The sequence below is a fragment of the Aotus nancymaae genome, unplaced genomic scaffold (assembly GCF_030222135.1).
Source record: "Aotus nancymaae isolate 86718 unplaced genomic scaffold, 86718_ANA_hifiasm-v0.15.2.pri h1tg000057l, whole genome shotgun sequence".
NCBI lineage: Eukaryota > Metazoa > Chordata > Mammalia > Primates > Aotidae > Aotus > Aotus nancymaae.
In genome coordinates, this window is record NW_026988471.1 from 43,828,751 (window position 1) to 43,849,499 (window position 20,749).

The 20,749-nt window shown below is 52.2% G+C and overlaps 2 protein-coding genes across 2 annotated transcripts; one reads left to right on the forward strand and one right to left on the reverse strand.

Moving 5' to 3' along the window:
- The first annotated feature begins 5,028 nt into the window (after positions 1 to 5,028).
- Positions 5,029 to 9,662, forward strand: LOC135269645 (keratinocyte-associated protein 2-like). Its single transcript, XM_064363780.1, has 6 exons — positions 5,029 to 5,194; positions 5,326 to 5,577; positions 7,847 to 7,887; positions 8,548 to 8,625; positions 9,244 to 9,358; positions 9,544 to 9,662. The coding sequence occupies exons 1-6, from the start codon at positions 5,029 to 5,031 to the stop codon at positions 9,660 to 9,662; spliced, it is 771 nt and encodes a 256-aa protein (XP_064219850.1).
- A 4,362-nt stretch (positions 9,663 to 14,024) lies between these two features.
- Positions 14,025 to 18,337, reverse strand: SIX2 (SIX homeobox 2). The gene is made up of 2 exons (XM_012450662.3): positions 17,436 to 18,337; positions 14,025 to 15,346 (listed from the first exon to the last, which is right to left on the reverse strand). Exons 1-2 carry the CDS (start codon positions 17,993 to 17,995, stop codon positions 15,031 to 15,033), a joined length of 876 nt encoding a protein of 291 aa, XP_012306085.1. The 5' UTR covers positions 17,996 to 18,337; the 3' UTR covers positions 14,025 to 15,030.
- Positions 18,338 to 20,749: the final 2,412 nt, after the last annotated feature.

A 20,749-nucleotide genomic window follows, 5' to 3' on the forward strand; every position in this document is an offset into this window, starting at 1 on the left:
TCTACAATGCTTGTGGAGCCAGAACAACCAGCCCCCTAAGTGGGTTCAGGAAAGTAACTTCATCTCTCTGAAACTTAACTTTCTCAACTGAAAAATTAAGAGGTGGATTATACATTTTTTCCCCTGGGGCCCTTGTATGGCCCTTTAAGACATCTGGGAAAGGAGTCTGGGGGCCAGTCCCTCTGAATCTAACCCTGGGTTTGTTTTTATTTGGGGTGAATGGGGACAAAAGCGGCATCTCTAATGGTGGGGTGAAGATTAGTGACTGCTATTGGCAGCTCAGAACAATGACCAAACTGAGGCCCATGGCCTTTTCCCATCCTGGTGGGAGAGTCATGGTTTTGTGAAGTAGTATTCAGTGTAAACTGGAGGCTCATTTGGTAGCACTTGAGAATACTGTCAGGCAGCAAAACTCACTTTATCTGAGAATGTCTAATTTCTCCTTCATTTCTGAAGGATGGTTTTGTCAGATGTAGAATCTCAGTTGAGAAACGTTTATTTTTCTTTTTTCCAGCACTTTGAATATGTCATCCTACTGTCTTTTGGCTTCCATGGTTTCTGATCAGAAATCAGATGTTAATCTTATTGAGGGTCCCTTGTACATGATGAATTGCTTCTTTGTTGACTCTCTACCTTGCAACACTTTGATTAAAATGTGTGTCATCATGGATCTCTTTGAGGTTTTCCTGCTTGGAATTGAGTCTCTTGGATATGTAGATTTATGCTTTTCATCAAATTTGGAAAGTTTTCGTTCATTATTTCAACAAATGTTCCTTCTGTCCCTTTCTTTCTCTTCTCTTTTTCTGGGGCCATTATTATGATTATGTTGGTATGCTTGATGATGTCCCACAGATCTTATAGGTTCTGTTCATTTTTCTTCATTCTGTTTTCTTTCTGTTGCTTAGACTAAATAATCTCAACTGACCTATCTTCAAGTTTGCTCATTCTTTTGTCTGTCATATAAAATCTTCTGCTGTACTCCTCTAGTAAAAATTTTCAGTTACTGTACTTTTCAATTCCAGAATTTTGATTTTGTTCCTTTTTATAGTTTCTATTTCTTTACTGATATTTTCTATTTTGGTGATATATCATTCTCATGCTTTCCTTTAGTTCTCTTAAAAATTTTATTTATTCAGCTACTTATTTTCGTAGAGATGAGGCCTCGCTATGTTACCCAAACTGGTCTCAAACTCTTGGGTTCAAGCAATTCTCCCAAAATGCTGGGATTACAGGCATGAGCCACTGTGCCTGGCCTCCTTTGGGTCTTTAAACAGTTTCCTTTAGTTCTTTGAACTGATCTCAAAGTCCTTATCTAGTAAGTCCAATGTGTGGGCTTCTTCAGGGTCAGTTTCTATTGATTCCATTTTTCTCTGTGTATGGGAAAATTTTCAGATTTCTTTGCATGCCTCATGTTTTTTTTTTAACTAAAACTGGATACTTTGAATAATATGTGACAACTCTGAAAATCAGATTTTAACTCCTCTCTAGCATTTGCTATTGTTGCTGTTTGCTTAGTGACTTTTCTAAACCAATTTAGTAAAGTCTGTATTCTTTGTCATGCATGGCCACTGACATCTCTGTTCCATTAGCTTAGCAGTCAGCTAATTAGACAGAGATTTCCTTAAACACTTGGAGCAATGACAACAACAAAAACACCCGGTCTTTGCAAAAGGATTAAGTGTGTAGGTTGGGCATGTCTTCAACATTCAGCCAGGGATTTTACAACTCTGCCTTTACATTCGGCTTGTTGCAAGCCTCAAGGTCAACCAGAGATAAGAACTTAGGACCTCCTCAGATCTTGCCTGGGCATGTACACAACCTTGGGTATACACGTCGTCTTCTAGATTCCCAAGAATATATTGAATCTTTACAAAGCTCTTATTTCCCAAAGCATCTCACTCTCTAGCCTTTCCTCCCAAGCTTTTGGGTTAATCTATTGTGTCCCCAGCTGTTATCCATTGACGCCAACAGCAGAGACTAAAAGATTTGCCTGTAAATGTTTTTGATAAATGGCCCTCGGTAGTGAATTTGGCAGAAGGCAACTTTTAGTCAGGCTGGCAAGATAAAGACAAATCTTTTCAACAGGACTTCTGGGAGCCATGACTATGAACTAAGGACAATTTGTAAATGTGGTCCATTTTCTCCCTCCTGTATTGGTTCTGAAGATGTGGGCTATTGTTTTCAAGACTACTGCTAAGATGGTGAGTGTGGGATGGGACTAGGGGTAAGTCAAAATGCCACAAAGCTCTTTGTCCTTACTAAGATTCAGCTGGCTTCTTGAATGAGTGCACCCTGGGTTGCTGCAAGCTTTTAGCTAGTTTCCAGAGTTTTAGAAAGGTTGATTCTAATAGTTTTTGCCAATTTTTAAGAAATCGCCTTTATGAAAGGGTGGGCTTTTGGAGTTCCTTATTCTGCTATTTTCACTGCCATTAAACTGGAGGGTTTCCCCCAAAAAACTCATTTTAAAACCCCAGCACAGCAGCTCAAAGACAGTAGGTTTAACAAACTATCTTCCAACCCAGAATTTAGTGTGTTAGTGTGAGTACTTTTCAATTTTATGTGACTTCTAAAGGACCAATGCCTTTATCCATGTGATCATTCTCAAGGTCTTTCTTCCAAAGATTTCAGGTTGCTTTCCATGCTGATATATTTCCTCTGTCACATCTATGAAATAAGAGGCTATGGATAGTCCTCTTTCCCATTATTGTCAGGGAACTGAAGTTCACAGAGTTTGCTGACTTGCTCAAGGTTGTACAGGAAGGTGAAGAAGATAGAGGCAAAATTCCAGACCTCCTGATTCCCCATCTAGTGCTCTCTCCATGAGATAAAGCTGGGAGATGTATGCAGGTTGCACTGTGTGAATAAATCAGAATTTCATCTTCTCCATTAGCCTTAAGTGTTGGCCTCAGTTAATCTCTCCCTATACCCACTTCCTTTCTACCCACACCCATTCCCACAGATCATAACAAAAGAATTCTTAGGACTCTTTGACAGGCTGCTGCCTTCTCTGGCTTCCAGGGAAAGAACATTCTCATTGAATGCATTGGTTCCAGAAGAGTTTACTCTTTTAGAGTTCTCTGCTGCCTGCTGTGGTCTGTCCCAGAGAATTACACATGTTAGAGTTGGAAAGGATGCCTTTCCACTTCATCAATGAGGACACAGATCCAGTCATCTAAATACATTGGAGATTCTCTGCCTGGAATGCTCATCATATTTATCTAGTTTATTAATTTGGCTGTTGTGCTCCAGGGGCAGATAATGCACAGTGTGAATGATGCCTGTTGGGGTTAGTGATACTCTGGAATTGAATTAGACTAAATTGCTATAGCAAATAGAGCCCAAAACATGTTGGTTCAAACACAAAAACACATCTTTCAGATGCCGCTTAGAAATTTGGAATTTCTACACTTACCAAGTTTGTCTCTTCCTTTACCTGGGGCAACTGTCCCAGGCTGCGGGAGGGGGGTCACTCAGTGCTCTACTCCATGTGGTAATTTAGGGACCTAGGCTAATGATAGCACTGCCATTTTCAAAGCATGACTTCCAAGGTGACTCTGGTTTTTGTCATTCAACAAGGAAATGGAAAGGGAAAAAGAGTATGGGGAAGCACAGGTGGGAGATCTTATGGGCTGGGTCTTGAAGTGGCCCACATTGTATCCATTCACATTTCTTTAGAGAAAACATGGTCCTATTGCCACACTTAACAGCAAAAGAGGTTGGGAAAAGTCATGTAGTTGGTCAGCCATATGCCAGGCTACAGTTGTTTCCAGTGAAGATGGAAAAAATTATGTTTATATCCTCATGTCTGGTACTGAGCAGACAGGTACTTAGAAAATATTTATTAAATTATGGGATAGACGAACAAGGGAAAGGATGAATAAATGAATGACGGAGTGGGGTGATTCTTCCATGGTTGCACAGCTAGTTACAGAATTGTAATAGTTACAAAACAATTGTCCTACTCTAAGGAAATTCAAACTTTACAAATAAATTAGCCATGGGTGGTTGTTAACAAATTGCTGTAGTGCTGCTTTTCAAAAGCAACTTTTCTTATTTACAATTTGCTGTTGTTTTGGTTGTTGTTGTTATTGGTTTGATAGAAACTCAGAACATCAGTAAAGGTCCTTGGAGATAACCAAGTTCAATTTCCACTGAGTTCTGACACAATGTTCTTTCCTTCTTCAGCAATAGAACTGCTGGATTTTAGTTGTATTAATACACAGTTGTCCCGAATAAAGCCCATATTTCACAGTCTTCCTGAAAGTGCAGTGTGGTCCTGTGGCGAGGTTCTGGACAATGCCATGTTGTGTAGCAGCTTCTAGGAATCTCACTTAAGAGACAGAATGCATATGACTTTTTATTTTTCTTCAGTCCTTCCTAGTGCCATCTTGGGGCATGAGATTGAGGTTATACACAGTGGAGCCATTAAGTAGGAGGAGTTTGACTTTGCACCAAACCTAGATTGCCTACCTAGACTTTAATGTGTGGGAGAAATAATCATCTATTTTGCTTGAGACCTCTCATTTGGGTTTTAAAAAAAATTACTTCCAGCTGCAACTTGCCCAAATTATTATACTATGCAACAATGAGGAAATGAAATAACTTGTGGTCACTTGTGGGAATTGGATCTCATGCAGTACCTCTACATGCATTCTCCACTACAGAAAAAACAAGATAAGAAAAGAAAAACCCACCCAAAATCAAGACAAAAAAAAAAATACAATCCCCAAAACACTACGCAAACACCATGATAGTAAAACAGCAACACCAATAAATACACATGTATAGAAGAAGGAAATTTACAGAGCACAGTTGCTTTCTGTTCTAAAATCACTGAGAACTGACTCACATTTCATACACACTCAGTAAATACTTTTCCTGGGATTTTTTTCCCTGGTCACACAGGTAACTTCATTTCCCAGCTTCCCTTGCGGTTGGTTGGTCATGTGACTAAGCTCCAGCCAACAGAATAAAAGTAAAAGTGCTCTTTCCTTGGCCAGAGGCGCCAATTTGACTCAGGGGTGCGGCATGATGGTGGTGGGTACAGGCACCTCACTAGCGATCTCCTCCCTCCTGTCCCTGCTGCTCTTTGCTGGGATGCAGATGTACAGCCATCAGCTGGCATCCACCGAGTGGCTTACCATCCAGGGCGCGCTGCTTGGCTCAGGTCTCTTCGTGTTCTCCCTCACTTCTTCATTCAAGGTTCTGGAGAATCTTTTTTTTTTTTTTTTTTTTTTTGAGACGGAGTTTCACTCTTGTTACCCAGGCTGGAGTGCAATGGCGCGATCTCGGCTCACCACAACCTCCACCTCCTGGGTTCAGGCAATTCGGTTCTGGAGAATCTTATCTTTGGCAAAGGATCCCAAGTAAAGATCTTCTCTGAGATTCTCCTGTGCCTCCTGTTGGCTCTCTTTGCATCTGGGCTCATCCACCGAGTCTGTTTCATCTTCTCAATGGTTGGTCTGTACTACATCAACACTGTACCAGCCAGCAGCTCCACTCTGTACCAGCCAGCAGCTCCATTCCTCACACCAGCCAAGGTCACAGGAAGAGCAAGAAGAGAAATTGACCCTGAATGTTCGATAAAGTTGATTTTTTGTTTAAAGAAAAAAAAAGTGTACCACTTCTACACCAGCCCCCACCTCACACCTCCCATGCCTGTCCTCCACACTCTTTACTATCCAGCAACTAAGTGCAAAGGATTCTAAGGTCCTAGGTGAGGATAGAACCATTTGATAAAAGAGCCTGGGTCCTTGAATCTCTCTGTGGGAAACCACCTGCTGACCGGAAACACTCCTATGGAACCATTGGGTGGGTGAGAAAGCAGCTTATGTTTTGGAATTTGTTTGCTACAGTGACACCTTATGGAGTCTCTTTTCCTGTCCTTTGCCTCAGCACCATCTGGGTTGGAGGGTGACCTGTGTTGGGTAGATGTTGAGTTTGAGGTAGGGCTTTTGCTGACACACTACCAGGTATGGTGGGATTTCAGTCTTTTCTGGTCTCTGGTTTGGTGCCCAACACTTCGTTGCCTCTGAGTGATGTGGTGCTACACGTTTGTGCCTTTCCTGTCTCCTTCCTCATCTCCTTCCTGGAGGAAGGTGCTGCCAACCGACACCTGTTTGACTCCAAATTTGTGTCTTGGCTCCAGATATCCGGGACTCTAACCTCCTTCACTCTTTGTTTCTCTCTTGTCTTCACTCATTCCTTGTTCCTAATCCTCTTCCCATTTCTTCCCATTGAATATTATTTGCCTTCAGAGCAATTGGTTTACTTACTCCTTTAAGGAATAATCTATAAATTGTTAAGTGATTATCAGGCCGGTCGCCATGACTCACACCTGTAACCCCAGCACTTTGGGAGGTAGAGGCGGGCGGATCACCTGAGGTCCTGGAGTTTGAGACCAGCCTGGCCAACATGGTGAAACCCCATGTTGGTTTCAACCATGCTGGTCTGACTCCCGGGCTGGAGCAGCCACGACAGCTAACTACAGAATCCCGGGCGTGGGCCCGGGGGCCCTGGACCGGCAGTGGTGGAGTCTTCTGTGCCTAACGGCTACCAGGAATGACAGAGTTGCAGATGGCTTTGTCGCCTGCGGGGCGGCTCAGTCATCCTGGCTCCCAGGCCTCTCTGTCCCACCACCAGGCCGCGTGCTCAGCAGGCCGAAGGGAATCGGGCTGACCAGTCCTAGGGTTTTTTCAATACAAAAATTAGCTGGTTGTGGTGGCATATGCCTATAATCCCAGGTACTCGGGAGGCTGAGGGAAGAGAATCGCTTGAACTTAGGAGGCGGAGGTTGCAGTGAGCCGAGATCGTGTCACTGCACTCCAGCTTGGGCAATAGAGTGAGACTCCATCTAAAAAAAAAAAAAAAAAAAGTGATTCTTGACTTCTACACCTAAGGCTCCAGACCGACATCAGGGTCTAGGCTTTCAGAGTAAACAAAAGCTTTAAGTCTCTTCTCATTTTCTCCAGTTACAAAACTTTCACCATTTAAGAAAATATCTGGCTCCCAGCGCATTGGCTGAGAGCTTTAACTGACAGGTCCCAAGTCCAATGACAGAACAAGCTCTGGTTTTCAGTTCTGTCCACTTCCCCAGGCTTTCCTTGTAAGGAAGTGGCCTCAGGCATTCCTTTTAGTTATTTCAGAGGCAGATTGTTCTGATTTTGAGATACTTTTACTTTAAGTCTCTGTGGCATCATCTAGAACTCCATGATGGCTGCCATCTCTCCACATCCTTCCCCCAATCCCAGGGGAGTAATCTTTATTCTTTGGGCTTGTTTGGTATTTGCTCTTTCTCCAAAACTCAACAAGTCACCTCAACAAGAGTGCAGAGTCAAGAGCCTCCATTAGCTCTGGGACCTCAGGAGAGCCACACATAACATCTTGACCCTCAATTTCTCATCTGCCAAACGTGGAACAGAATTACTTTCCTGCCTACCTATATAATTGTGAATATTAAGCAATGAGAATTTTGTGAAACCATTGACATTCTGCAAAGTACCATATAAAGAATGCTAGGAGTTATTCATATTACTTCACTTTTAGAAATGATTCAGCTTCACCTTCTCTGCTTTTCTAATTCCCCCTGGCCACCTCCCTCACCCCATCAGGGCCAGGAAGGAAATGGGAGGAATGATTCACACTTCTGGGTTTATTTCCTTAAGTTTTTAGCTCACTTCCCTAGGCTTCGATGGGTGACCTCCTTCATCAGTTCATGGTGGCTTTCCAGGGTCACCAAAAGCTTTGCCTCAGGACAATAACCCATTTCATACACTTTATCTCAAAACTGATAGAATCACCTAGCTCTGGTGAAATCAGAGAGCTTGTACCTCCAATATCTCTGCAGGTGGAGAAGAAGGCGAGGGCTTCCAGTGGAGCCTGTGTGAGGTTAGGGGAGCAGGGATGGCGAGCTCTGTTCTGGTCTTTAGAGAGCAGGGTCTGGGATCCCCCTCCCTCCCTGGCCTCCTTGCTCAGCAGTGGTAAACCAGAGTGACTGGAATGATGCTTCAATATACTGGTCTCCAGACTTTGCCCCCAAACGACCAGTGTGGAATTAATGGGGTGGGGTGGGGAGAGGGGGACATCCCACAAGGACTAATGTCTCAGCCCTCAGGGTCCTTGTATCAGCCTCAGCCTCGTCTTCCTGAGCGGAGTGGGTGAGACCAGGTGGGGGTCGCAGAAGGAGGGCATAGATAGAGACAGCAGCAGGCTGAGCCTGGGGTTCCACAGTTCCACTTTTACTCTGGAATAGCCAGCCTGGTGGAAACCCCTTCTGGGCTACTGGACTGTGAGTCATGTCTACACAGTAGAGGGCAAGTGAGGAAACAGTTATTTTGTGAATTGTTGAGGATATAAACTCTTTCACGGGATTTAAGCTATTTAAAGCTGGTCACTGAGGCTGCAAGTTCCATTACCACCACTTGGTCTCTGGGAACATGTCCCCAGAGCTGCTGGTCCCTGCCTTTTTCATTGGCCAAAATTGTATTTCTTGCACGGACTAGGAATAACTGAGGATTGAGTAGCCCGGTGTTCTCGCCCCACATCTAGGAGCTGTCCCAACCCCCCACTCCCCATCCCGGTGGGAATCACCACACCTGCCCCTGCTACCTGGAGCTCCTGAACCAGGTGGGGCTTTAATCTCAGGCACTGGGCTCACTCACTGGCAGTCGGCATGCTGGGAAGAAAGTGTGCTGCAAACTCTGGAAGTGAGTTCAAATGCTCGTCCTGCTGCTGTAATTAATTTGTAACTCCAGCGAGTTCCCGAACCTGGCACCCTCATTTCTTATACTGGTAATAATAATTTCTTTGTATGTTCTGTGAGAATTAAACAGATACCAGGTGTCTAAAGTGCTCAATGCACATAGTATATGTTCAAGAAATGGTAGTTACAGGCTGGGTGCGGTGTCTGACCCTCATAATCCCAGCACTTTTGAAGGTGGAGGCGGGAGGATCGTTTGAGCCCAGGAGTTCAAGACCAGGCTAGGCAGTGTAAGAAGACCTTATCTCTACAAAAACTAAAAAAATTAGCCAAGCATGCTCTCGTATCAGTAGTCCTAGCTACTGGGGAGACTGAGGCACGGAGGATCATTTGAGCCCAGGAGTTCGAGTGAGCTGATCTCACCACTGCACCTCAGCTTTGGCAATAGAGCAAGACCCTAATAAAAACGAAAGGAATGGTAGTTATGATTGGTTACTCTGGGGGTCCAGAAGTCACCAATGAGCAGTCTCGATGGCCCATGGCAGGTTACTGGGGTAATTCCTGCTGACAATGAGCTTTTGAGCGCCTTGCTGGGCGGACAGACCTGGGTTATTGGAAAAGCCCTGGAGGAAGGAAATCGAGGGCAGGCAGCCCTGAAAGGTTCGCCCTGTCGCTGCTCTTACCCTCCTCCCCGACAGACCAGTTACTCTTTATACAACCTCAGGTAGCTTCAGTCTGACTCCCGGGCTGGAGCAGCCAGGACAGCTAACTACAGAATCCCGGGCGTGGGCCCCGGGGGCCCTGGACCGGCAGTGGTGGAGTTTTCTGTGTCTAACGGCTACCAGGAATGACAGAGTTGCAGATGGCTTTGTCGCCCGCGGGGCGGCTCAATCATCCTGGCTCCCAGGCCTCTCTGCCCTACCACCAGGCCGCGTGCTCAGCGGGCCGAAGGGAATCGGGCTGACCAGTCGTAGGGTTCCAAGCTCCCCTGCCCTCAGGGCTCAGAGCCTTGCATTGCCCCAGCAGTAAGCTGGTTACTCTGCCTGGAAAAGAAAGCCGCCCCCCGCCGGGGCAGGTGGGGGTTGCAGCCCGTCGGTCTTCCGAGGCCTAGGTTGCCCAGAGCAGGCGGAGCCCTGGATACCTCCCGGAGCCGGCCTGCGGCGAGGTCGGTCCCTGGTACTTAGGGAGGGAGGGAGGGGACGCGCTTGGTACCCAGGGTAGGCTGGGCCGCTGCGAGCTCTGGATTTAGCCTCACATCCGCCCTTGTGCTGGCCTCTCCGATTTGTGAGTCCTTCCAAGAAAGAGCCCTCTAGGGCAGCTAGGGACATGTCTCGGGTCAGGCGAGGCGGCAGGCCTTCTTCGGACCCATCCCCAGCGGTGTTACGGAGACTTTCTCCACTGCTGGGCTGCCTGGGGCGGGCATCTACCGAGGCGAGGGAGCCGCCCTGCCGCCGAGATTGTGGGGAAATGGCGGAAGACACCCCATCGGAGGGCACCCCGTCTGCCTCCCCGCACTCCGATTCCACCCTGCAGCCCAGGAGAAACCATTTCCGAGTTCCAGCCGCACAGGCACCCGCGGAGTTTCCGAATGAGACTCCCGCGAGGTCGCTCGGAACCTTGACCCTGACACCTGGACTCGAGGTCTTCCAGGACCAATCTCGGCTCCGTCGCCTGGTCTCCGACCGCCGCGACCGGGAGTTCCTCTTTCCCTACTTGCTCACCAGCCGGCCGCCGGCAATGCCTCCAGGAATGAGCATTAACCCGCGCTGGGGTGGGTTCGGGTGGCAGGAATGGAGAGGGGGTCCTCCTCTAGCCCCAGCGCCTTCACTTAGGTGCAGGAGCCCTGAGGCTTAGCTAGACTTTCCCTCACTCCGTCGGACGCTCTGTGGGCTCCTGGGCTTCTGGGCTCACCCTCACACCTGTGCACTAAAGGACAGCCACCTTCCCAAGCTGCAGGTCGGTCCCCTCAGCGTTCATGGGGCGTTTTTATCACCCCCTCTCGGTGCGTTTTCTCTCACGCCAGCTCACATCTCCAGTACATCTCCACCCAATGGTCTCCCTGCCCCTCCAGCGTTTCCTAGGCAGCTTTGAGTGCCCAAAGGACTCAAGTCTTAGTGCTAGGACGGTAACGCGATGAAAAAGGAAGGGGGCCGGTCCAAAGTCCTCTCCTCCTCCATCCTTCTTCAACTTTCCCTCAAAAAATATTTACTTCTCTCCCAGCACCCCCGTGGATTTCGGCAGAAGATGGGCCCTAGTGGGGTGCTGGTCCCTGCCTTTTTCATTGGCTGAAATTTATTTCCTACAACGACTAAAGATAACCAAGAGTTGAGTAGCCCCGTGTTCTCTCACCAGATCTCTCTGGCTCTGTTTAACTTTTCCTGGTGAGACGCGAGTCACCACCTGCTCCCCAGGCAGGCACCACTCCTTCAAGGTGCGATTTAGGGTAGGGATTTGAGGGTCCAGACTCAGTCCAGGGGAGGGTCAGCGGGGCAACGGCGTGGGGGTAGGGAGGAGACAGACAGCGACACACTGCAAGCTCACATACTCCCCTCTGCCCCTTGTAGCCTGAGGCTTTAATGATCCCAAGCAGATTTCCTTTCTCTGGTCTAGTCAGCTGCCTGAGGCCTGGATTTTATTTCTTTTTGGGCTTTCACCCTAAAGAGTCCCGTGGGCATGAGACCTAGTTGGGAACAAATGAAGGGTATCTTGAAGCAAACGCAGTCGGGGGGCAGAAAGGAAGACCGGGTGCTTCCAGTCACTTGGTCACGTTAGGTGGCTGGAGCAAAACCGGTGGCTTCCACAACTGCTACAGGGTGAGGGGGATGGAGGGTGGCAGAGGTGACAAGCCACTTGGAATCCTATTCAGTGAGGATGCTGACAGGGAGGGGCTGTGATTGCTGAGCAGTATCTGTGGAAATGTCCCTTGTAGCAGGCATTCACTGGTCAGGACAGATGCTGGGTCCTACCAGGTAAGGAGCTGAAGACTGGCTTGGATAGCTTTATGCAGTGGGTAAAGAGCTTCCAAATTTATTTTCAGAACTTCCACGTAGTATCCCTCTCTCTGTTTAAATATTTTCATGGTTAGCTTTCCAGGAGAGAGGGAAAGAGGGAAGTTGCAACAAGTAGCACCCCTATGCTGGGATTCATTTTCCAAAATAACGCCTGGGACTAGCACCCCAACCCCTCCTGGCAGGTGGAAACTCCAGGCAAGCTCTTGAGATCCCACCTGGGCTGGCTGAGAGAGTGCCTGGGGTGGCATCCCTCACCAGCTGCCACCTCGGCCTGGGGCCATCTCATTCTCTGGGATCAAGCAGCCAGGTGTCAAGGCCTTCCCAGCAATCCATGCTGCCCAGCTGGATCTTGCCCTAGCAGGTCGATGGGCAGGGACTGGTTGCTTGGCCAGGGCACTGGTGTGTGACTGTGGGTTTGTGTGCTTCCATGGAGAAGTGTGACGTGTATGTGTGTGTGTGTGTGGGCACAGACACAAGGAAGGGTTCATTTGTTCAGGCATCTCCCAGATATATCAGTGGGGGAGAGAGTGTCTGAGGATGTGTTTGTGGGTCTGAAAATGGGTGGAGGATCTGTTATGTTAATGTGTGCAAGTGTGAACACGTGTGTGAGTCCGTGTATTTCTCTAAGGTGGCTGTGTGAGAGGGTGAGGGGATTTGGTGTTATCCATCATGCCTGGCACATAGCAGGTTCTCAATAATCTTGAATTTAATTGATGTTCAATGTGTATGTTCCCATCCTTGTGAAAGCTGGTATAGAGCCTGTTTTCCTGTGAGTGTGAGACTTGAAAGTGGGGGATGGGTAGGGGTAAGACAGGATACAGAAGCTACTGTGTGCTTCCTCCCTAGAAGTAAGCACATAGAAGAGTGGGCCCTGGCATCTCCCACAGGACAGCGCCAAGTCCTGTGTGGCCGGCTAGGCTGTCCCAACGTGGCTTCAGGCATCGCTTGAGTCTCTTTGGACCTTCAGGCAGTAGCCTGCTATTCACCCTGCCAGTCAGCAGAGGTTGGGCCCACTCAGGCCTTAGAAACAGACCAGTTCCCAGGAAGACCTGAGCTGTGCCTGAGAGCAGAGCTTCCAGGAGAGGCCGCAGGAGCTGCCTTGGGGTGCAAAGGTGGAGGGGCGCATGGTGCAACCCCAGACGGAGGACTGCAGCCACACCCAGCAGTCCCAGCTTCCCGGGTCGCCCCGTGACCTGCAGGCCCGCACAGAGCCAGGCCTCAGGTGCATCCTCCCCGCCAAGTTAGCCTGCGCAGCTGCCTGCAGCCGCTCCAATCTCAACTAGGAAGGAATCCTTGATGCTTAGAAAGTCCAAGCGAAAAGGTCTTCTGATTTTATCCCGGTTTTACCAGAAAATGCTGAAAGGAAAAGCCCCGAGAGGACACAGTGCTCCAGGAACTCGGGGCCCCACGAGCGCCTCATCCCCTCCCTTCTGCCCAGCCGCGGTGCCCTGGTCGCGGAGGGACGCGGTCAGTACCTACAGCCACTGCGACACGAGAAGGGAAAGCGTTAACTTCTTCCTCTAGGAGTCTTGCCCGCTTTGGATCTGCCCGGACTGACTTAGAGGCGTCGCTTAAAGAGGGGGCTGGCACCCCAGAGAGGAGGGGGCGCTGCAGGTTAATTGACAGCCTCGGAAGCACCTAGGCGCCCGGTGTGCGGAGCCGGAGCCGCCAGCTCGGTCTGAACCTCGGAGCCCAAGCGCCCGTTGGCCTGGCCGCCCAGAGTCCGATTTCCCTCCTTCCCTGTCCCTTCAGTTCCACTGCAAATCCACAGAAGCAGGTTTGCGAGCTCGAAGACCTTTGCTCCACCGCCACACGTGCCACCGGGCCTGTGCGTCTGGAGCTGAGCTCTGCGGGGCTAACCCTGGGACCCGCAAATCCGCGCAGCGCATCGCGCCCAGTCTCGGAGACTGCAACCACCGCCAAGGAGTCCGCGCGGCAGGAAACTTTTTCGGCTCAATTTCTTCCCCAGCTTTGGCACCTCCGAACGCACACACCCGCCCTCGGCACAGGCTCTCTCGTCTTCCACTTCGACCTCGAGGTGAAGAAAGAGGCTGGCAAGGGCTCTGCACGTCGCTGGTGTGGGCAGGGGAACAGGCTGCCCCTCCCCGCTTCTGCAGGGAGTTTTCCCAGACAGGAAAAGGGAGCGGGGGTGTTTCAGGATTCAGTGCCTTCACCTTGCGATTGACAAACGTCCTGTGCGTGTGTCTCCCAATTTTAGGGACTCACCAGAGAGCCTCGTCAACCAAAACGGCCCACCCGGGGTGTCGGGTCTTGGTAGGGAAATCAGACACTGCTGCACTCCCGGCCCGCGGGCCTTGTGGCATATAACCATATATATATTTATGATTTCTAATTTTATTATAAAATAAAAGCAGAAATATTTCCCAAAGAACATTCACATGAGGGCATTACAGGGAGACGGCAAGTCAGCGGCTGGGGGGCGCGCTCAGCCGGGAGCACTGTGGCCACAGTCCCGGGAGGAAGAGAGAGGGGTGCGGCGGGGCCTCCCCAAGACAGAAGCACGAGGGGCGAGCGAGGAGGGGGCATTTAGGGGCTTCTGTAGCGCTGCCCTTTTTCTCTCACTTAAGTTACTAGGCGAAAAGCTGACACCTGCAGCTCCCACTGACCCACAGGGGCGAGGGAAAGGGTCTCTGGAGGTGGCCTAGGTTCAGAGGTCCTGTCTTTTCTCTCCTCTTTCCCTTCCGACTCCTCACTCCGGAGAGCAAGGGCCGAGGTAGGGGCAGATAGACCACCAGACAGGAGGAGAAGGACAGGGGTACAGATGGAGGGACTAGGACACAGAGTACAAGAGACTGGCAGGAGAGAAGAGGAGAGACAGAGAAAGAGAGAAAGGGAGAGAGGAGGAGAGAGTGAAAGGTGAGAAGCCAGAAATCTAGAAGAAAACAGAGACAAAAGGGGAAAGCAAGACAAGGAGAGGGAGGAAGGGAGAGAAAGAAAAAGAAGAAAAGAGAGGGAAGGGAAAGGAAGAGAAAAGGGGGAAAAGACAAGGCAAGAGAGGGGAAAAGAAAGGAAAGGAGAGGGAGAGAGAATGACAATGGTGTATAATTTATTCCCTTCTCTGGTTCAAGACCCAGTCTCCAGCCCCAAAAGGATCCCAAAGGTAACTTGTTGAAAATAAATCCCAAACAAGGACCAGCATTGACAGCTATCCACCCTACCCTGACCGGCTGTTCCACCCGCTCAGCCTGCAGGTCTTTGAGTACCTGGTGGGGCCGCAGGGGCCGGGCGCCCCTGGACACTGCCACTCTCAGGTCCACAGTGTCAAGCCATAGAAGGCAAGCTCGTCGAGGCAAATAGATTCTAGGAGCCCAGGTCCACGAGGTTGGCCGACATGGGGTTGAGGATGGAGTCCTGCAGGCCATGGTGGTGTTGCAGCGGGTCTGCTCCACCTCCGCCTGGCACCGGCACTGGCACTGCGCTGGGACCCGGGGGGTGGCCCAGGCTGTGCAGGGACGGTAGCCCGGGTGGCGGAGGGCTGAGCAGCAGCGCGGGGCTGGATGACGAGTGGTCTGGCGTCCCCGACGGAGTCTTCTCATCCTCCGAGCTGCCTAACACCGACTTGCCGCTGCCATTCAGCGGGTTGTGGCTGTTGGAATTGGAGTTCTCGTTGTTCTCCCTGCAAGTGCGGGAGCAAAGCAGCCGGGTCAGCGGGGACATCGAGAGCACCTAGCGCCATCCCACTCGCAGTCAGAGCCAGCCACCGGCCTCGGGAGACAGATCCCCGGCTTGCGGCCTGCGGGTGTTTTCGGTTTCTACCATTTCCTCGACCTGGTCTGGGTTCTCCTTTCTGCCTGTTCTCGCGATCTCTCAACACCTGATTTCTCTTGCCTCTCTCCCCTTATCGTCCCCACCTCTCATTCTCTCAGTCTTATCAATATCTTTTCTGTTCTGTATTTCCTCCCCCTACCCCCCAACTTCACCAAGATTTCTTTTCAGGAACAGAGGGGCAGGGGAACAGGGTTTTCTGAAGTTGTGGGGTGAGCAGGGAGGAGAAGACGATGCCTGGATTTTCAGATCACTCTAGGCCCCTCAAACCAGGTTTGCTGGGTAGACACAGGGTTAAGAGGTTAAGGAACCCTGGATCCCAGGCCAAGGGATTTGGGGCATCTCACAAGCCTTCATTTCCCTTTGATTTTTCTGCCCAAGGGAGACACCTGACTGGAAGACAGGCTCTTGGGGCTAAGCGTGCTTTCCCTGTAGCTCCAAACTGGGCAGCCCTGTGAGGGCTCCTCTTGTTGGGCCTAGGGACAATGGTCTAAGGATGGAGGACTCCCTTTCCATGGTGGTACAGTGGAAACATCAGCTGGGGACCAGAAGCTGGGGGCATAAAGGGCAGCCGCTGGGAGAAGGCTGAGACTTTTTTCCATTGTAACCAGAGACTCGGGGAATCTGCCGCTCTCATCTGGGGCCTGGGCTGAGAACCCAAGCCTTCAGGAGTCAGAACACATGCCAGTCTGGGTGGAGGGGGACCCAGCAGAGAGAACCCACCTCCTTCTAAGCCTTTGACTGACAGCTACTCGACAGATTTGGAAATTAGAAATCCTAGGTAGGATCTCTTGTCACTGGCTTCCGGAGGGTTTTTCTTTCTGCTTTCCTGGGAGGGAACTTCCCACAGAGCTGGCAGCTGAGACCTCACCACTGTGGATACTCCAACCTCAGGGTCTCAGATACCTGGGAGTATCTGAGCCTGCCCCACTGCCCCCAAGATGTTTCCATGGTCAGTACCCCGACCTCTGACCCTGATCATTCAAACTCTGGGTGGAACCCATCCATATCACCAACCTCAGGTACCTAACCCCAGGCTAGATTCTGTTCCCATAATCAGTTTCTCTCCAGATTTGGGACCTGAGGGGTTATAGGGCAGGCAGTGGCAAGGGCCTAATGATCAACCCTTAGGCTGGTTCAGGAAGTCCTGGTTTCCCTGAGGACATCCAACTCCCAGCCCCTCTGTGGCTCTCAGCTCACCGCAGAAAAACTGACCTACCCACCAGAGGTAGGGCCCAAGGAGAGAGGCATCAGGGGCCTGGACTGCCAGGGAAGGGCGGCTGTCTCTAGCAAGGCAGAAAACAGGGCCTGCGTCTCTTCTCTCCTAGAATTGACACTTCCTCCCTTTCACCTCTGGATCCTTTCTAAGGGCATAAAGGACCCGCTCTCAACTCCCACATCTGACAAAAAATAAATAAATAAATAAATAAATAAAATAAATGGCCAGGCTTTTCCCCATCCAAGTCATACTAGGGAAGTTCCAGTCCCAGTCCGGACTCCATCACGCCTTGGCCTGGAGCTGAGTAAGGCTGGGGGGAAATGCTGGGAAGCGCCACCAGGAAGAAATCTGCAAATCCCGCTTTCACCTAGGCCCAAACCCCTCCATCCTGAGCATGACCAGACCTACTGTGTCTGCTTCACTGGGGATCCAGGCCGCAGTCCTGCGCTGCCTCCAAAGCGCTCTGCTTCTCCACCCAATTCCTCTAGCGACCGGGTAGTTAGTCGACAACTTCCTGAATTGCTCTGCCCGCTTTAGACAAATCCCTGCTCGCTGGGTCTCCGGCAAAGCACCGTCCGTCCGGGTTAGGCCGGGTTGCAGCTGGGCTGTGGCTGGGCCTGGGGGCCCAGTTTAGGCCTCTCCCGGGGACGGGCAGAAGCCCTGCAAACCCCTCCCTTGGGCCCTGGGGAGCCGGCGCCGAGGAAGTTCTACTTACTCGTACCTTTCCTTGGCTTCCGCCGCCCGGTCGCGCTGCCGCCGGTTCTTGAACCAGTTGCTGACCTGTGTGGTGGTGAGGCCCGTGGCCTCTGCGAGCTCGCGCTTCTCGCGGGGTGAAGGGTAGGGGTTGTGCGCGTACCACTCGCGCAGCACGCTGCGACTCTTTTCCTTAAAGCAGTAGCTGGTCTCCTCGCCGTCCCATATGGAGCGCGGCAGCGGGAACTTGCGGCGCACGCGGTATTTGCCCACAGCGCCCAGGGGTCGGCCGCGCAGCTTCTCCGCCTCGATGTAGTGCGCCTTGAGCCACAGCTGCTGCAGCTTGGCGTGGTTGTGCGGCGAGAACTGGTGGCTCTCCAGGATCTTATAGAGCTCGCGGAAGTTGCCGCGGTGGAAGGCCACCACGGCCTTGGCCTTGAGCACGCTTTCATTCTTGTGGAGGTGCTCGCAGGCGGGCAGCGACCACAGGAAGCGGCCCAGCCGCTCGATGTTGCCGCCCTGCTGCAGCACCTCGCACACGCACGCCACTTGCTCCTGGGTGAAGCCGAAGGTGGGCAGCATGGACATGGTGCCGGCTGCGTCCCCGCCTGCCCGCGCGCGCCCTCACCGAGCCGCGCGGTCCCGCATGGGAGCCTCCCCGCCGGGCCGTCCGGGCCGAGAGGCGGGCGGGGCAGGCCCCCTGGCCCGGCGCTGGCCCCCGGCGAGCCCCGAGTCACGGCCGCACGTCCCCGCGCCGGCCGCGGATCCCGCGCAGCTCCGCGCCCCCGCCGCCAGCGCGCCTCGCCTGCGCCCTAGCCCAAGCCCGGGGGCCGCCCGGGGCGCCGCTCCTCATGCTCCGCGCCCTCCCGCCGTTCCCCCGCTCGCTTCTCGCTCGCTCTCCCTCCCGTCTACCTCGCTCTCAGCTTTTTTAATAATATTATTCTAAGCGGGCAGGAGGCGCGGCGGCCCGCGCCCTGATTGGTCCTGTTATCTGACCCGGGGCCTGCCCGCGCCAGACAATAGTCGGAGTCAAATTATTCGCCATGGAGACGCTGTCAGTCACTGGTAACCCGAGCCCGGCGGGCCGGGCGGCTCCCCCCTGCCGGCTCCGCTGACAGATCGCCCGGCTCCGCGCAAAACGGAGGGCGGCTCGACCGGAGCCTGGGGCGCTCTGAGAGCCTGGGAGGCTGAGGGGGGCCGGGTAGGGGCCGGCGGCGACGGAGATTGACGGGGCGGATGCCCAAAGAGCGAGGGAGGAGGACGATGGGGGAGCGGGGGGAGCGGAGTGGGGACGCACGAAGACCAAAAGGGGTGGGTCGACGTGGGGAGGGAAGAGGAAAGAAGGGAAGGCGGAGACCGTTTAAGGGGGTGTCCGGGAGGAAGGGGAGGGAGAGGGGTGGAAGGAGCCTCCAGGGGAAGAAAGTTTGGGCAGCTTTTGCTAGGAGAGGGCTCCGCAGCCTCGCCCAGCCCTGCCGGGTGCCCCCTCTCCCCACCTGGGTCGCCGCGTCCCTCCCAGGCTCTCTGTTCTCCGGGCACTTTCCATCCCGGTGTAGGCCAGTGGGATGGAAGAGTTTGGACGTGCTCGGGTGCCGCCCAAAGACTTGGCTTTTCCTGCTGACAGCGCCCCACCCCCATCCTAGAAACTCTGGACCCAGCGGTCCTCGAAGGAAAAGGGGAGGGAATAGAAGGAAGAAATGGGGAAGATTTGGCAGTGGCCGCGGGCGGACGCCGGAGAATCGACTTCCCGGAGGATCCCGCCTTTCCTCCTCCTAGCCCCGCCGGCTGCCCGGCGGCCTGTACCGCCCCAACTGTGCGCTCTTCCTCGCCGGGCGGGGACTCAGACTTAACCCCACGGGTCCCACAGCCCGAGGAGCGCCAGGCAGTTCCGTGTGGCTTCTATGGAAGCTAACTCGGGCCGGCAGCTGCGACGCGGAACCCGGCGACGGCGCAGACCCGCAGTCTGCCCACGGGGGCGGGGGCTAGGGGCGAGGGCAGGGACTCTAGGACGGTAATGGCACTTCCTTGGTGGGAGGTCAGGGAGAAGAACGGAGGCAAGGTTCCCAGTCCTCCGGCTTCCCCGCTGGGGCTCGGCTCGGCTCCTGGCCACTGCAGCCTGGGAACCGGGTCTCACTGAGCTCCGGAATGACGGGCTTTAAAAGGGGGTCCTGTTTTTTGCTGCTTTGTCAGGGCGCCAGTGGAAACACGTGGCTAGTCCTGTGGGAAAACTGAGGGTGGGGTGCTCCTGCGCTGTCTACGTTTTGAAAAGCCCGGGGCTTAGCTCCTTCCCTGACTCGTCCTTTCCACTTCCTTCAGTTTCCCCTCTTCCCCCTCAGCTATTGCAGGCCAGGAGTTCCAGGGCCATTCTCAGTGACTGACCCAAGCCAGCACAAATCCTGGGCTCTGCCCTCAGCCTGGGCTATGAACCCTAGTCTAGGCCAGTTTCTTTTTTACCACCCTTTTATGCTTTCTAGGGGGTTTATGCTAAGAGCACTGGAATGGGAGTATAGCGCCCTGGGTTCAACTTTTGGCTTTACTTGGTGTCTTCGGTAAGGCATATATTTATTTCTTTGTGTCTGTTTCCTTCTCTGCAAGATGTCGAAAATTTTCCCTCTGCTCCAGCATTCTGGAAGTTTTTTGGGAGTGTCTCAGACATGAGAGAGTGGAACCCTGGGACTCCTCTTAAGACTTTAGCTTCCAGGGGCCTACCCTGGTGTGTTGAATGAGGCCACAGGGTTGATAAAGTAGTTCCCAAGCCAGTGCGGGCACAGAAAGGGTCAGCTTTCTGCAGAAACCCAGGTGGCATCTTTAGAGTCTGCATCTGTGGGCTGGGAGGGGGCCTGCTGTGTCCAGGTCACCCTATCCAGAGTCCCATGCACTGCCACACAGGGGCTGCCCCTGAGTTGGCTCCCAAGACCCTGGGAGCCCTGGAGAAGAATTTACCCCAGACTGTGATGAGGTTCAAAGCCCACTTTGCTGACCTCCAACAAAAGTGCAACGTACTCTTTTCAGCACCTCTTCTTCAGCTACATGGTTAAAAGGATTCAGCTGGCTGGCTGGTCCCAGCCCTGGCAATGGCCGTCTTACATCTCAGCATGCTTAGGCTGGGGCTGTAGAGGAGCACCCTGGCCTGGTGTGGGTGAGTGAGACCAGGCAGTCACTTCCTGGTATGAGGCCCTGGGCCAGTCCCCAGTCCGCTCTTCTTCATTCTCTTCTACTATTAGATTGAAACCTAGGTGATCTCTCAAGTTCCTGCTGGTTCTGGGCTGAGGTGGGTTTCTGTACCTTGAAAAAACGTACAATCTCTGCAACCTCAGCCACAGCCTTCACCATGAATGTACCACT

Excerpts from the sequence above, each read along its gene's own strand:
- LOC135269645 (XM_064363780.1), top strand. The coding sequence starts at position 5,029 with ATGATGGTGGTGGGTACAGGCACCTCACTAGCGATCTCCTCCCTCCTG. Across the intron at positions 5,578-7,846 it reads AAGAGAAATTGACCCTGAAT|GTGGAGAAGAAGGCGAGGGC; the intron begins GTTCGATAAAGT and ends ATATCTCTGCAG. Across the intron at positions 8,626-9,243 it reads ACCTGGAGCTCCTGAACCAG|GTTACTGGGGTAATTCCTGC; the intron begins GTGGGGCTTTAA and ends GGCCCATGGCAG.
- SIX2 (XM_012450662.3), bottom strand. The coding sequence starts at position 17,995 with ATGTCCATGCTGCCCACCTTCGGCTTCACCCAGGAGCAAGTGGCGTGC. Across the intron at positions 15,347-17,435 it reads GCGGCGGAAGCCAAGGAAAG|GGAGAACAACGAGAACTCCA; the intron begins GTACGAGTAAGT and ends CCGCACTTGCAG.